The following is a 15,447-nucleotide window of genomic DNA, read 5'->3' as shown; positions in this document are numbered from 1 at the left end:
GGGCTTGCCCTTCCCTTCAGGCCTAAGAGTGTTAGGCTTTGCATGCACTAGTAGCCTGGGAGTGGTCTTTGGGGGGGGATCCCCTTAGGGGCCCGTACATCCCCTCGCCCCAGGTTTGAAGGCCTGCCTGTGCCTGACACAGTCAGGCTGGTTCCCGCTGCCCCGGCAGGAGTAAGTGGGGGTGAAGCCGGTGGCAATGCGGGGCCAGGGAAGGCGCAATGTCTGGCCAAGGGCGGCAGCGGATTGGAGCGGGGAAGCCGGGGAGCAGGCCCCGCACGCCGCTAATCGCGGGGACCGGCTCAGCCAGGCTCGCGCGGCCCCGTTGCGGCTGGCGGCAGAGCCCGGGCAGGGCTGCGGGGCTTCGCCCGAGCAGCAGGCGGGGAGCGGGGAGGGGGCGGGGATCACATGACAGCTCGGGCTGGCTGGGAGCTGCCGCTGCCTGAGCCGCTGCCCGCGCAGACCATGAGACGAGGCTGCGGGGAGCCGGGCTGCTGCCGGGGCGCCGCGACCGCACTGAGCTGGAACTGCTAACGCGCCCGCGGCTGCTGCTGGGGGAGGACCAGCTCCCCCCTCCTCCTCCGCAGCGCCACAGAGACCTGCCGACCCCGGGCAGCAGCAGCAGCAGCATCCTCTCCAGCAGCAGCAGCAGCACCAACAGCAGCAGCACCATGGACCTTTCCTTCATGGCTGCACAGGTAAGTGGCCAGTCCCGCCAGAGGCACCAGATCTCAGTGCCTGGTTAGCCCCCACCCACAGGATCTGAGCCCCCTCCCGCCCCCGAAACTCCACCCCCTCCCGCCCCCAGGGGCTGCCCGGCCTTAGCCTCCAGTCCGGAGAGCTTGGCAGGTGCGCGGGGGACCACGGGGGAAAAATGCTGCTTTCTTTCTCCCCGCTGCTCCTGCCTGGCCCTGAGGCTCCCGGGTGGGCCGTGCCCGGCAGGGGCTGCTGTATTGCCAATGCCCCAGCTAGCCAGAGGCTGCGAGAGGGAGCGGGGCATGTGGATCGGAGCGGATGCATTGTGATAACTGAGCTTCCCCCACTCCCTGCCCAGCAGGGAGGCTCCTTTTCCGAGTGACTCTGAAGCTCTGTTTAGAACAGAGCGAAAGGCGAGCACCGACCCAAACAGCTGGCAACAGAGGGAGTGTTTTGTGTACAGTCAATCCTGCTTAATGATCATTTAAATTGTACAATGTCGTTATTTGGCAAAGGGGAGAAGGGATTCTCCTTGTGCTCCCTGGGGAAAGAAAACCAGCAAGATTTCAAGGCCAGCCAGCACCCTTTCACATAAATAAAAAATTGTACTGACTTGATTACAGAAACTATTAATCACAATTAGTTTCATAACAATCATTAATAATATCCAGTACAGTCGCTTTATTTTCTCAAAGACCTTCCAGGAAATCGTTAGGCACCATATTAACAAATCAGCATACAGCACAACAGCTGTTTACATTGAACAGAGCTGCACTTCTGAAAATGGAGCTGCAGTTCTCTATAAATAGTTTCATAGTTGCCTCTCTACTGCTAGGTTTATATTCTTGCAGGGGCACAACAGCAGCAACATTAGAAGCAAAATCTTATTTTTTAGTTGCCTATTGGTGCTCAGCTGGCTGCCAGACCATTCGTTTATATTACGTTACGCTTCAAGTTTATGCCAGGTGATTTCATGTTAAATTGGATTATGTTGTATTCAGCGAGGAGGAAGCATGAAATATTTCCAGTGCTAATGTCTGCTGGGTGCCTCCAAGGCTGAAATATGGTTGTATAAAATCAACGGTCATCTCCTTATGCAGCCGTGCTTTCTATTGTATTTATTTTGTTTTCAAATTGGAGTGAGAATAGTATTTTTCCCACCAGAGCCAGAGATTATTTTATCCCCTGAAATATTAATGGGAGTACAGTGTACAATTTGTTTTTCTCTCTTTAAGTGTGCGTTTGTGAATGTCTGGGTGTTTATATATATTATTTTCTGGTTCTGAAAACTGTTTCTGTATATGTCATGTGTATGTGCAAACGTATGACAAGCTGCCAACTAAGTTCTGTGAGGTAGTCCTATAAATATATAATGAAATAAACATTCGCTATGGGGAGAGCAACTGAGTGGTTCCAGATATCCTCAAGGCCAAGAAAAGTCTGTGACCTGTGCGATACGGACATTTTTTTTGTATTGTTTTGTTTTGAAGAAAGAAGCTGTATCTAAGATATGCTATGAAAACACAGGTTTTTATGCCAATAGGGCATCTTCAATAGACTGTACTTTTAGGAGACTTTAAGGTCATTTTTAGTGGAGGTTTTTGTTTGTTTGGTTTGGTTTTTACAGAGAGGTAGGTATGATCTGCAAAATTTGGAACTTTGCCAAAGGATTCAGCCCATCTCTCTTTAGAAATATACTAAGGGCCAATTTCTGGTCTCAGTTTCCATCAGTGTAATGGCCTGGACACTCATTTTATGAGTGTAACTGAGAGCAAAATCTGGTCCCAAGTGTGCTGTATTTCATTAATGGGATGGTAGTGTTCTCTTCTATGCATCCTCTCCCTCTCCACAGCCTACATTTTCTTGGTGTGGGTACCGGGCTATGTCCTCCTGAATGAGGGCTGATCCCGTTGCCCAAAAGTGAAGTAGTCTTTTCTGTTTAGTGGGAATGTCCACTCACCCAGAGATCCAGTAAGATTGTGTTTGCCATTTTACTGCATAAATGCCCGATGCATAAATATTATACCTGATTTTTATGACAAGGTAGGCAATGCTTATGAGCGAAGAGCATAGTTAGCCACAAAGGCAAGGGTTAAATCTTAATTGAATTTCCTTGCTCTTGTGAGTTCATCAGGCCATTAATATTCCTGATCTTTAAGTAATGCATTCACACAATACATCAAGGATGGGCAACTTTAAGGTAGCAGAGGACCACTAAAACTCTTTGTTTTTAGGCTACATATTGCATAACTCAGAAATGTTTGCTACATATAGCATGTTGACCAAACAAATAACTATGTACTAAGAGTGTAAAACTGAAGTGTTTTTAAATATAAAAGCCCCTGACAGCTCAACCTTTAATTAAATAAAACAAAGTTTAAACAAATCTTTCATGAATCTTTTTTCCAGTGTGCAGAAGAGCAGGGGATTAGAGGTTGTCCATTAATTATGTAACACATTAAGGGTGGATCCTTAATTTTCTTGTTTGTTTCAGTGTTACAAGAGTGAGAGGAAGGTCTTGAAAAATGACTAGAAAAGATGTTGTGTCATTTATGGACAGCCCCTTGGTAAATGAAAATAACAAAAAATAACTATGAAAGATGTTTTTGTCTTTGTTGCTTTAAGTCTGCTTCCACTCTGCTTCCCCATGGACTCGGGCGCCACCCTGGGAGCAGGAGCCCATGCGCTGGATCAAAAAAGACATTCAAATTTGACCCAGCCCCACCCCTTCATCATGCCAGCAGGGAAGAGAATCTGACATTACCCAACTCTGGTTATTGCCTCCCCATTGGACCCACCCATGGCTGAGGGAGGTGTGTGTTGGTGGGGGGGAGGCGGACTGGGGCTGGCCATAGTCAGATTGTCTGGGGCAGATGAGAGCCAATGGAAAGGCAGTAACCAAAGTCGGGAGGCATGGGACAGAGCCCCTCCCCTGTGTAAGTGATGGAGAGGTGGTTGGGCCAATGAGTGCTGTTGTGAACTGGCACATGGGCTCCTATGCCCAGTCCTGGGCTGTGCTCTGTTCCCCATCAACACAGGCTCCCATGCCACTCAGCTCTGGGTATTTCCTCCTTGTTGGCAGAGGTGTGACCTGCCCTAGCCCTTTGTAAGGGAGCCTGGCCAGAATCTGATTAGCTTTCAGTTCCCAAGCAATTAGACAATGGGGGACGGTAAGTGGAGCAGGGTGGTATGTGGTGGCACTGGAGTCTGCGTTGGTTGGTAAATGGAGCCAAACAGAGCGGTATGAGGCACCAGCAGTTTTATTAAAAGATCGCACCTCTCAGCTACCTGACTCAGTCTTAAATTCTGAGACTGCAACCCTGCTATGGGTGGGACAAATAAAATGATCTGGTGTACTGGATACGGCCAGTTGCCCACCTGTACCATATACCTCAGAGCTTCTCTGATCTACACACTTTGGTGGCTGGTATAAAAGGGGTTAGCTCAAGTGACCTCAGTGGTACTAGGCTGACTTACACTGACATAAGATCTGGCCTCATTTAATTTACGCAAAGTCTCTTTCTCTTCATGTCTCAGTGAAAATGTAATGCTGGTAGTGAAGTTACCTCTTAGACTCCAGTGTATCTACTAAAAATACGCTGTTGGCCAATATTCGCAAACTTGTACATCTTTAAAATTAGGCACCTACATTCCCATTTAAGCATCTGTATAAAAGTCTCCTGGTTTTCAGAAGTGCTGAGCACCCAAAACTATTGAAATCAATAGGAGCTTTGAATGCTCAGCACCTCTGAAAATCTGACTACTTTTGTTTAGGTTCCTAAATACAGAGTTAGGCGCTTAACTTTGGACACCCATAGTTAGAAAATCTTGGTTCTAGTGCATTTATTCCTATGTTCTGAAGTACTATACTTGATCACAACAACTAAGTCACAGTTGCAAAAAACAAACATGTTTTGCGAGGCTGTGTCTGTGCTTTCTTACTGTGTGCGTTCACTTATGGCCCAATCTTGCAGACCCGAACAATCGTTACTCTTGCAAACACTCCCATTAATTTCAGTGGGGTGACTCATGCTAATAAGGTTTTGCATTTTAATATGGACTTCAAAGAGTATAGTTATGTACTACTGAAAAACAGTATACGAGATATGTTGGCATGCAAGTTTTGAGCTATATGTTACCTTTGTGTGCTGTGTAGTATATATATTTTACCTTTGTGTGCTGTGTGTTCACCTGGGAGCACATTTGCACTGTAAATAATCTTAGAAATAAAATTGGCTTCTCTTTATTTTACATAGTGATTCAGTCTTTCAAAATAAGGGCCCAATTCTGTGCGGGGCTGAACACCCTCAGTGCCCAATGGGAGCTGAGGGCATGTGGGACTTTGCAGACTGAGCCCTGAATTCTGACTGCATATCAGAAAGCTGTGCTGGTTAAAAAAACTGACTTAGTTTAGGGGGGAAGTGAAAGCAGCTATACAAATAAAAAACAAATAGAAGAAAGAGGAAATTGATAATAATGACTATAAATCATAAGTTAGAAACTGTAGAAAATTGATACGGGCAGCAAAAGAACACAAGGAGAAATCTATGGCCAGCAGAGTTAAGAACAATAAGGAGTTTTAAAAATATATTAGGAACAAAAAGAATTGTGACAGTGTTATTGGTCCATTACTAAATGGAAATGGTAAAATTATCAATAATAATGTAAAAAAGGCAGAAGTATTCAATAAATATGTATTTGGGGGAAAACAGGTGATATAGTCTCATCATATAGTGTTCATAACACTCTTTCCATTCCACTAGTATTTCTGGAGGATATTAAACAGAAGATACTGAAGTTAAACATTTTTACATCAGTAGGTCCAGATAGCTTGCATCCAAACATTTTTAAAAGAGCTGGCTGAGGAGCTCACAGGACAGTTTAATGTTGATTTTTCAAAAAGTTTTGGAGCACTGGGCAAATGAAAAAAGACTGAAAGAAGGTGACTGTTGTGCCAATTTAGGATAAATGAAATGACATGGGTAGGCCTGTCAGCCTGACACTGATCCCGGGTAAGATATTGGAGTGGCTGTTCTGGGACTTGATTAATACAAAATTAAAGAAGGATAATGTTGTTAATGGAAATCAACATGGGTTTATAGAAAATAGAGCCTGTCAAGCTAAGTGGATATATATTTTTAATGATATTACAAATTTGGGTGATAAAGGTAATAGTGTTAGATTTCTGTAAGTCATTTGACTTGGCACTGCATGACATTTTGATTAAAAAATCCTGGAACTATATAAAATTAACATGGTACACATGAAACAGATTAAAAACTGGCTGATAAGTCTGAACATGTAGTTGTAAATGGGGAACTGTCATCAAGCAGGTGTGTTTCCAGTGGGATCCTGCAGAAATCAGTTATTGGCCCTAGGTTATTCGAAATGTTATCAATGACCCAGAAGAAAACATAAAATCATCACTGATTAAGTTTGCAGATGAGACAGATTGGGGGAGAGGTAAACAATGACAAGGACAAGTGACTGATTCAGAGCAATCTGGATTGCTCGGTAAACAACATGTGTTTTGATACAGCTAAATGTACATATATACATTGAAGAACCAAGAATGTAGGCCATACTTACATGATGAGGGACACTATCCTGGACCCTATCCTCTGACAAAGATTGGGAGGGAGGTTCATGGTGGCTAATCAGCTGAACATGAGCTCCCAGTGTGATGCTATGACCCAAAGAGCGAATGTAATTCTGGGATGTGTAAACTGGGGACTCTTGAGTAGGGAGTGGAGAGGTTATTTTACTTCTGTATTTGGCACTAGTGCAACCACTGTTGGAAGATTATGGCCAGTTCTGGTGCCTACAGTTCAAAAAGGATGTTGATAAATTGTAAAGGGTTCAGACAAGAGCCATGAGAATGATTAAAAGATTAGAAAATGTTCCTTAAAATAATAGACTTGGGGAGCTCAATCTATTTTGCTTAACAAAGAGAAGGTTAAGGGGTGATTGGATTACAGTCTAAGTACCTATATGGAGAACAAATATTTAATAATGGGCTCTTCAGACTAGCAGATAAAGATGTAATGCAATCCAATGACTGGAAGCTAAAGCTAGACAAATTCAGACTGCAAAAAAGGTGCAAATTTTTGATTGTGAGGGAATTAACCCCAACAGTTGTGATGGATTCTCCATCACTGACAATTTTGAAATCAAGGTTAGATATTTTTCTAAAAGGTATTTTCTTTGAATTATTTTAGGGAAGTTCTATGGCCTGTGTTATACAGATCTGACTAGATCACAATGGTCCCTTCTGGCCTTGGAATCTATGAATTATTTTGTCAGTGAACACAACCCAGTACCAGGCAAAGATATGTTTTCTGGTTTTGTTTTGGTTTTTGTTTTTAAAAACTCTGTAATTAGACAACAGCTTTAAGCGATTACAAAAAATTGGTGAAAAAGAATGGTTATATGGTCTTCAGTGTGATACATATCATTGCGATGATACATGCCAATTGTATAACTAGTTCCAGTGAGTTATTTTTTAGGATTTACATTTGCAATATTCCCTACCCCCACAATGATTAAAAGAATAGAAAAGATAGGAGTAATTTTTGCTCCATAGTGAAAATGAAAATTGGGGAATCCTGCTTTCCTTTCTTTGTATTTTTATTGCACTAAGTGCTATGTAAACTGCTATTTTCTGAACCCCATCAATGTCCTTTGCATTGTACCAACAAAAAGAGTACCTGGTAAGGAAAAAACTAAGCCATTTAAGACTCTAGAGAATGTGGTCAAGGTTTTAAATGAGTTCATTGACACAAGTGTAATTTACAAAATTAAATTATCTTTCTGTTCTGCCTGGTTCAAAAGATTGTTTTGTACAACTTCTGAGAATCCAAGGTCAAGTTAAAGTTAACTCTTAGGGCTGCAATTTGAGTTTGCTCAGATTAAGTACAAATTCTTGGGGTTGCTAGAGTGACTTCTCTAACCTTGAATTTATGCTAGGGCTAGGTACATCTTATACCTTGTCCTCCATAGACATTAAAGTGCAGCTCAGCCATGCACTGCAGAGGTTAAAGAAACACATTTAAAATAATATATAGCAGATTCTATTTTAATTGTTCCCATATTCTGTGTAGGATGTGAGTCATTCAATTGACTTTAATAGGCATGGATCAGGTCCTTTGCACAGGAATGTGTTCTTTATCCCCAGTGCAGCTTAGAGAAACTCCAGGCCTCTAAATTGTGCCAGCTTGTTAATATACTACATGGAGTGTTACGCTAGCATAGGACAGCCAGATCATAGTGTGATCTTGCCATGTTCCCATCTCCCCAGTCAACCCTACCACATCCCCTACCAGAGGGTCCAGGAAGTGATGCCAGTGTAGAGCTATTATAAAGACATTATGCTATTTGAAGAACCTCCGACAATGAGGTTATTCCGTAGGGGCCTTTAAAAACCTTTATGGCCCCTTTACAGCAGCATAAAGTGGTCCCAGCATAAGGCAAAATCTTGACTACTGATTCTAGATGTGTGTGTTGAAACTTGGATTCAATATCAGCTTAAAGAGTTAGATCTTGTTGACTTGCTTGGTACCTTGAGTCGGTGTATCTGATATTCAGGAATGCATCACACTTGAGAACTTGTTCTTTGTTTGGCACAAGTTCAGGAAAATGTTCTGAGCTTCAAAACAGTATATCATGTGGAAGAAAACAGTTTAGAAAAGGAGATTTAAAGATGCATGAGTATCACATGTCAGCTTTTTAGACTTAAAAGCCAAATCCTCTTTGATCCTTAGCAGCCAACATTAATAATCCTACCGAAGTGGATGCAGACCTTCCCTTATATGAAAACATAATCATTTCAATACAAACTTGCATAAACACTTACAATATAATAAGGCACCATAAATTCCTCTACCAGCTTTTCTGTTTTCCAAAAGTTAAAGTAATTTTCAAAATTCAGGTCCAGACCCAGGTTTCAAATTCTCAAAGTTCAGGGCGTCTTTTAAGATCAGGGGTTTTGATATGGCCCATTATAGAGATATGGGCCACTTGGGAAATTTAGATACAGATCAAATTCCACCCCATTCCCCTTTACCACAGAAGTCAGTCGTGTTCAGGTCCACGACATTTGTTGGGGCCCATTACTATACAAAAGGCTATCTGCTGCTAAGGGCTCTGGTGTGAGTAGTCTTTGGTTTGGCCTGTTTGGGATTTGATCCCATATGCGATTTATTTCTCTCATCAACAGAAGTTGGTCCAAAGAGAGAGATTACCTTACCTACCTTGTCTCATTGGCAATTACTAAAACTTTTAGGGAAGGAAAGGTGGGTGGGTAGGAGTGTGTGTGTGTGTACTTATTGTGGACACCTGGGTTTTCCATTCATTAGTTTGTGTTTGTGTGGGGTTTTGTACATGTGCATGGATACGCAGTTTAGTGAGAACGGTGCCCCTCTTTGCTGTCAGTTTTATGTGGCAATCAGCTAATAACTGAATTTTATGAAGCATTACAATTACGATTTTATTTCGGAGTCTGTTATGAATCACCACATCCCCTGTCACTACATTCTGAATCGTTGACAATTAGAATCTGAGTCTTTTTTAAAATTTCCTGCTAGTGCAAAAATGAAGTGGATGAAAATATTTGGAAACAGACATTGGTATTATCCATCAACACTCTTTAAAAAAAAAAAAAGGACTATTTCCCAGCTTTGTTATGACAGGAGCTCTGTCGGGGTCCCCTTGTAAAGATGAAATTGCAAGAGGTGGAAGTGTGGAGAGGAACCAAGATTGAAGAAGCACCACATGCTGGTTGAATATACTGTTCATGCTTATGTGCATATTCTGCCCTGCCCTAAGATCCCAGTATTGCCATGGTCTGGGCACTCTTAAATGAGCTGAGCACTGTCAACTCCTTTGAAATCAATGGGAAATGAATTCTTGGAGTACTCCCTCCATTCTTATATTATTGGGTTCTAAGTGTACATAAACAGAGTTGCAACCTGTATTCTTTAGAAAATTTGGCCCTGAGTTTTATACAAATCCCTTTTTAATGGACATAGACTGAATCTCACAATGCAGGGATAAAGTGCAAACAGAAAAGCATGCTAAATTAGACAGACACTTTATGAAGAATGAATAAACTGACAAACTTTATTGGCAAGTAACATTCTTTGTGGGCTAGAAAGTTATCATTAGTTGTTTTAATTATAATAATCATTACCGTTGTTACAAGGGTTTTTTATGGGCCGTGTGGCAGGGCCGGCTCACTCCTGTCCCTGCTCAATTCCACAAACAGCTCAGAGACCTGTATGCTGGTAAAACACCTGGTGCAGTTTATTTACAATGCTGGTTCCTATTACCCTTGTATACTATACAGCCTTACAGCTAGGGAGCCCCCCAGCTTAATTAGCCTTTTAGTTCTCCTCAGCCCATCAGTTAGGCCTAGCTCTTCTTAATGAGGTCTGCTCTGGAAAAAGCACAGCAGTTAGCACTGCAGTGACCAGAGTGCTGGCTTAGCTGCTGTTGCTCAGTACTCTGTTGCAGGCTGATACACTTTCTTGAGAATTTTGTATGGCTGCTATAGATATTGGACAAGATTCTGTGGCCTGTGATTGTTCTCTTTGCACCACTTCTCCACCACAGCATCCCCCCTAAGGCCACTCTGCCAGTGGGAGAAACTGCCTGGCAGTTGTGGTAGAGATGCAGTTGAGAATTAGGGAGCCAGTTCCGGCTCTTGATGCACCTTCTCCAATTCCTGTGCAAGGCAACACTCAGCATAGAAGAGTTTAGACCAATGACACAATTTTATTTTTTTTAAAGCAAACTATTTCTCCGCCCCACTTAGAAAACCCCCAAACAAACCAAAACTTGGTAGGAGATGTAGAGCTACAAAATGAGAATCCATTCTACTGCTTGTTTGCTTTAAGCTCCAGAGGTCCCAGGTTCAATCCTGCCCCTTGATAGCATTAAGCATAAGCAGACTAAGCAATTGTTTAGGGTACTGGTTCTCAACCGGGGGTAACATACCACTAGGGGTATGCAGAGGTGTTCCAGGGGTACATCAATTCATCTAGATAGTTATCTAATTTTACTCAGGCTACATAAAAAAGCACTAGCAAAATCAGTACAAACTAAAATGTCATATAGGCAATGACTTGTTTATACTGATCTATATACTACACACTGAAATGTAAGTACAGTACTTATATTCCAGTTGATTTATTTTATAACTATATGGTAAAAATTAGAAATACTGAAAAATTGCTTAATAATGTGCTGTGCCACTTCTGTATGTTTATGTCTGATTTTTGTAAGCAACTAGTTTTTAAGTGAAGTGAAAGTTGAGGGTACGCAAGACAAATCAGACTTCTGAAAGGGGTACAGTCGTCTGGAATGGTTGGGAGCCACTGGCTTAGGGCCTAAGGCAGCTCAAGGGGCCCCCTACTAATTATTATGTGTTTGGGGGGCAAAAATATTCCTACTTAGGACCCTGAATGGGCTAGTGCCGGCACTGCTATGATTTCACATAGTCCCTTGACTAGGTGAGTGTTATAATATAAAAAGAACCTGCTAAATCAGAGGTCCCCAAACTTTGGGGCATGCCCCCTAGGGGGGCACAGAGGAACGTTCGGGGAGGGCATGGCTGGGCCAGCTCCCACAGGGCACGGGGAGGAAACACCACACAGCTCTGCTCCTGGCCCCAGCCCTGGCTGCCAGCTCCATGTCTCGAGCTCCGCTCCCGGCCCACGCCCAGGGCCCCAGCTGCCAGCCCAACGCCCAGGGCTCTGCTCCCGGCCCCACTTCTAGGGTCCCGGCTGCCAGCCCCGGCTGTCAGCCCCATGCCTGGGGCCCTGGCTGCTGGCCCCGCACCTGGTGCCCCAGCTGCTGGCCTCAGGCTAAGGCTCTGTCCCTAGCCATGGGCCCAACCTCGGCCCCCTTACCCTGGTCTGTGTCCCCCTCTTCCAGAGCTGCGGCCCCGCTCCCGGCCCTGGCTCCTGGGACGGGGTGGGGGTAGGGGACAGATAGGGTAAGGGATGGGTGTGAGATAAAATGTTTGGGGACCACTGCCCTAAATGGCTTACACGGACCACCATGTAAATGGATGCCTTAAAATAGAAATGGTAAATCAGTGTTGCTCTTATTAAAAAAGTGCTTTCAACAGACGAGCGCTGTCATCTCACTGGAGGTCCACCCAGAGCAGCAGTAAATCGGCAACATTTGTGCCATCCACTAAGGGCCTGATTCTCCTCTCACACTCAGGGCTAAACCAGGACTAATTCCATTGGCATCAATGGAGTAACACCTGTGTGAAACCGATATAAGTGAAAGGAGAATCTGGCCTGCATGTTGTTCATGCCAGAAGCACAAATAGCTTGCATATCTGGGGTGTCTGTAATTCTCATTGTAGGGCCAGGGGCCAGATGCACTCAAGGGTGCATTTTTAAGAGTTAAATGATGTGCAAACCTTGCACTTCCCTCACCTGCGGAAGAGTAAATTTAACCTAAAAATGGTTAATGCCCCTTCCCTGCAATCCCAGGACATGGCCTGAAGATGTCTGGTGCTGAATGTTTGATGAATGCCCTCTCCACAGCTTTGGGAGAAAACCAGGAGCAGAGGAAAACATTCCCCATTGTGATACCTTGTTGCATGCAAATGCTCTGACATGAGTTTCTGGGTGCATGACAGCCATAATTTGGTTTATTACTTGCAGCTACTGTATGCCCACACACAGGCTCACACCCACGCGCAGCTCCTTTTATGTATGTCTCCCAGCAAGGCAAGTTTGAAACCACAATTATTCCTGCTCCTCGACTGAACCTTTCCTCGCTCCCATTCAGCGTTGAATTCTGCACTCGTATTAGCTGTCAGGCCCCGAACCTGCCAAGAACCAGCTAACTAGAAAAAATTAGTATTCCAGTCACTTCAAATGAGCTGGAAGCCTGTTAGGAACAGACGTTGGGAGGCAGAGGCAGACCAAGTGCCAGTTCTTTTGTTATATGACAAGCTGAGTCCTCTGTGCTGAATGATCAACTAGTACATTTTTTTACCCCAAAACTGGTTTTTTTGCTGCTGCTGCTGATCTGCTTATTTCTGAGACGTGGTTATAATGTTATAAACAGGGGAAACATCTGTGAAATGATGTTTAGCTTTTTAAACAATAATACTTACAACATTATTTATCCTCTGCCAAACCCACCAGTCAAGCATCAGTAAGGCACATGCTCCCCTGCTGGGCATCACGGTTTGAGCTGCAGGAACCTGGGACTGGCAGGAGCTGGTCACATGGTAGAAGCAGCATGTTCAGTCCCGCGGGAGGAGGAAGAACCTAAGAGATCACTAAAGCCACCCCCCTCCGGAGGGCGCTGCAGCATGCGCATGCTTGGAGCAGAGAGGAGTAACGGGAGAATGAGGCAGATCAAAAAGAGTCTCCCCAAATAAAAGAGTTTCCAAGACAGAGTATCTGATGCTGAAGACTCAGAGGGGCTGGTTCTCTGCAACTGATCTGTGGCTCCAGTTGAGCGAGATACTTAAGCATGTGCCTAACTTTGAACTTGTGAGCAACCCCATGGACTTCTCTTGTGATTAAAGTGAGGCACATGCTTAAGTGCCTTGCTGATTTGGGGTCACTGGCTCACAATACTGGGGCTACATGTGATACAGTGGACTCTGCTTCAACAGGGCTGGCTCCAAGCTTTTTGCCGCCCCAAGCAAAAAAATTTTCCTGTGCACCCCTGGCCCCGCCCCAATTCCATCCCATCCCTGACCCATTCCAACCCCTTCCCCAAATCCCCGGCCCCGCCTCCCCCCCGGGCGCACCGTATTTCCCATCTTACCACTCCCTCAGGGAGGGAGGAGAAGCAGAGCGGCGGCACGGTCAGGGGAGGAGGCGGAGGTGAGCCGGGGGAGGGGAAGAGCGGTTCCTCTGCCCCCCCCTCCCCAGGGTTACTTCCTGTGGCCCTCTCCACGCCCCCCACGGCCGCAGCTCACCTCCGCTCAGGGCCGGCTCCCGGCTTTTTGCGCCCCAAGTGAAAAAAAAAAAAGAGCTGGAGTGCCGCCCCTTGGAACGTGCCGCCCCTTGGAACGTGCCGCCCCAAGCACATGCTTGGAGCGCTGGTGCCTAGAGCCGGCTCTGTGCTCAAAGTGGATGTAGGCTATCTGGACAATTGGACCAGAGGGAGAAAGGTCATTTTCCAGAGCCAGGCTTCCATTATCACACTGTTAGCATTTGCTAGGCCTGTCCCATAACCTTCCTTTCTACGCCTGTGTCTTCAGACTGTATGAAAATTTTCTTTGAGAAAGGAGTCCCGCAGATCTGCCTGGCACTTCTTGGACTTTCCACTCTCATTTCCTAACTCAGCTTTTGTGTGCAGGGATTCTCAACCTTTTTCTTTCTGAGCCTTCCCTCCCCCCCCACCCCCCCAACATGCTATAGAACAGAGGTGGGCAAACTACGGCCCACAGGACCGTCCTGCTCGGCCCTGGAGCTCCCGGCCGGGGAGGCCAGCCCCCGGCCCCTCTCTGCTGTCCCCCTTCCCCCGCAGCCTCACCTCGCTGCACTGCCAGTGCGTGGCTGGCTCCGGCATGGTAAGGGGGCGGGGAGCGGGTGGTCCCGGGGGACTGCCAGGGGGCAGGAGGCAGTTGGATAGGGCAGAGGTTCTGGGGGGGGGCGGCAGTCAGGGGACGGGGAATAGAAGGGGTTGGATAGGCGTAGGAGTCCCGGGAGGGGGCGTGTCTGGGGTGGGGGTGTGGATAGGGGTTGGGGCAGTCAGGGAGCAGGGGGGCGGTTGGATAGGGGGTTCAGTCCCGGGGTGGTGGTTAGGAGCAGGGAGTCCTGGGAGGGGGCGGTCAGGGGAGAAGGAGCAGGGAGGGTTTGAATGGGTCAGGGCTTCTGAGGGGGGCAGTCAGGGGGTGGGAAGTGGGAGGGCACCAGGCTGTTTGGGGAGGCACAGCCTTCCCTACCCGGCCCTCCATACAGTTTTGAAACCCCGATGTGGCCCTCGGGCCAAAAAGTTTGCCCATCCCTGCTGTAAAAGCTCCACAGCTCACCTGTGCCACAATAACTAGTTTTCTGCATATAAAGGCCAGGGCTGGTGTTACAGGGTAGCAAGCAGAACAGTTGCCTGGGGTTCTATGCCACAGGGGTCCCTGTGAAGCTACATTGCTCAGGCTTCAGCTTTGGCCAGCTTTCAGCCCTATGTGGTGGGGCTTTGGCTTTCTGCTCTGGGCCCCAGCGAATCTAATGCTGGCCCTGCTTGGCGGCCCCCATGAAACCTGCTTGCGGCCCCCTAGGAGACCCCAGGCCCCTGGTTGAGAGCCATTGCTCTAGTGCACGCAACAAACTAAAGCACCAATCTTCAAAGTCTTACATTCATACCCATGCTTGGGTCTTTGAAAGATTTGGACCAAAAGGTGAAATTCTCTCACATTTTAGCACAGCCCTATTGGAAGGACTAACAAGAGCCATTGCTTTGTGGCAGAGCTGCAAAGTTCAGGTTGGCCAAGGCGACCAGTAGCACAGATTAGGAGGGCATCTTTATTGGCCTATGGGATTCAGAGCCAACAGACATGAATTCTTGTCCTGATAGTGACACTGGTTCAGCGTGTGAACTTGAGCAAATAACTTCATCTCCCCATGCCTCAATTTCCCCATCTGTAAAATAGGGGTAATAAACACTACCTTGCAAAGCACTTTGAATTAAATGTGCTATATATTATTATTTAGGTGGAGGATTTTTATAATATTTGAACATCGTTTTCCCATGTGAATGTAGTGCTTGTGAAATGTG

At 45.7% G+C, this 15,447-nt stretch overlaps 1 protein-coding gene across 1 annotated transcript in view; it reads left to right on the top strand.

The window, feature by feature from the left end:
• The first annotated feature begins 418 nt into the window (after positions 1 to 418).
• Positions 419 to 15,447, top strand: part of C4H14orf132 (chromosome 4 C14orf132 homolog) — a 58,995-nt gene continuing 43,966 nt past the window's right edge. The window contains exon 1 of the mRNA XM_039533680.1: positions 419 to 695. Coding sequence (XP_039389614.1) covers positions 669 to 695 — 27 coding nt within the window. The 5' untranslated portion in view covers positions 419 to 668. The remainder of the gene's footprint in view (positions 696 to 15,447) is intronic.

The sequence above is a fragment of the Mauremys reevesii genome, linkage group 4, assembly GCF_016161935.1.
Source record: "Mauremys reevesii isolate NIE-2019 linkage group 4, ASM1616193v1, whole genome shotgun sequence".
NCBI lineage: Eukaryota > Metazoa > Chordata > Testudines > Geoemydidae > Mauremys > Mauremys reevesii.
Note: the sequence above shows the minus strand (reverse complement) of the source record. Positions and strands in the feature narration are given on the sequence as shown.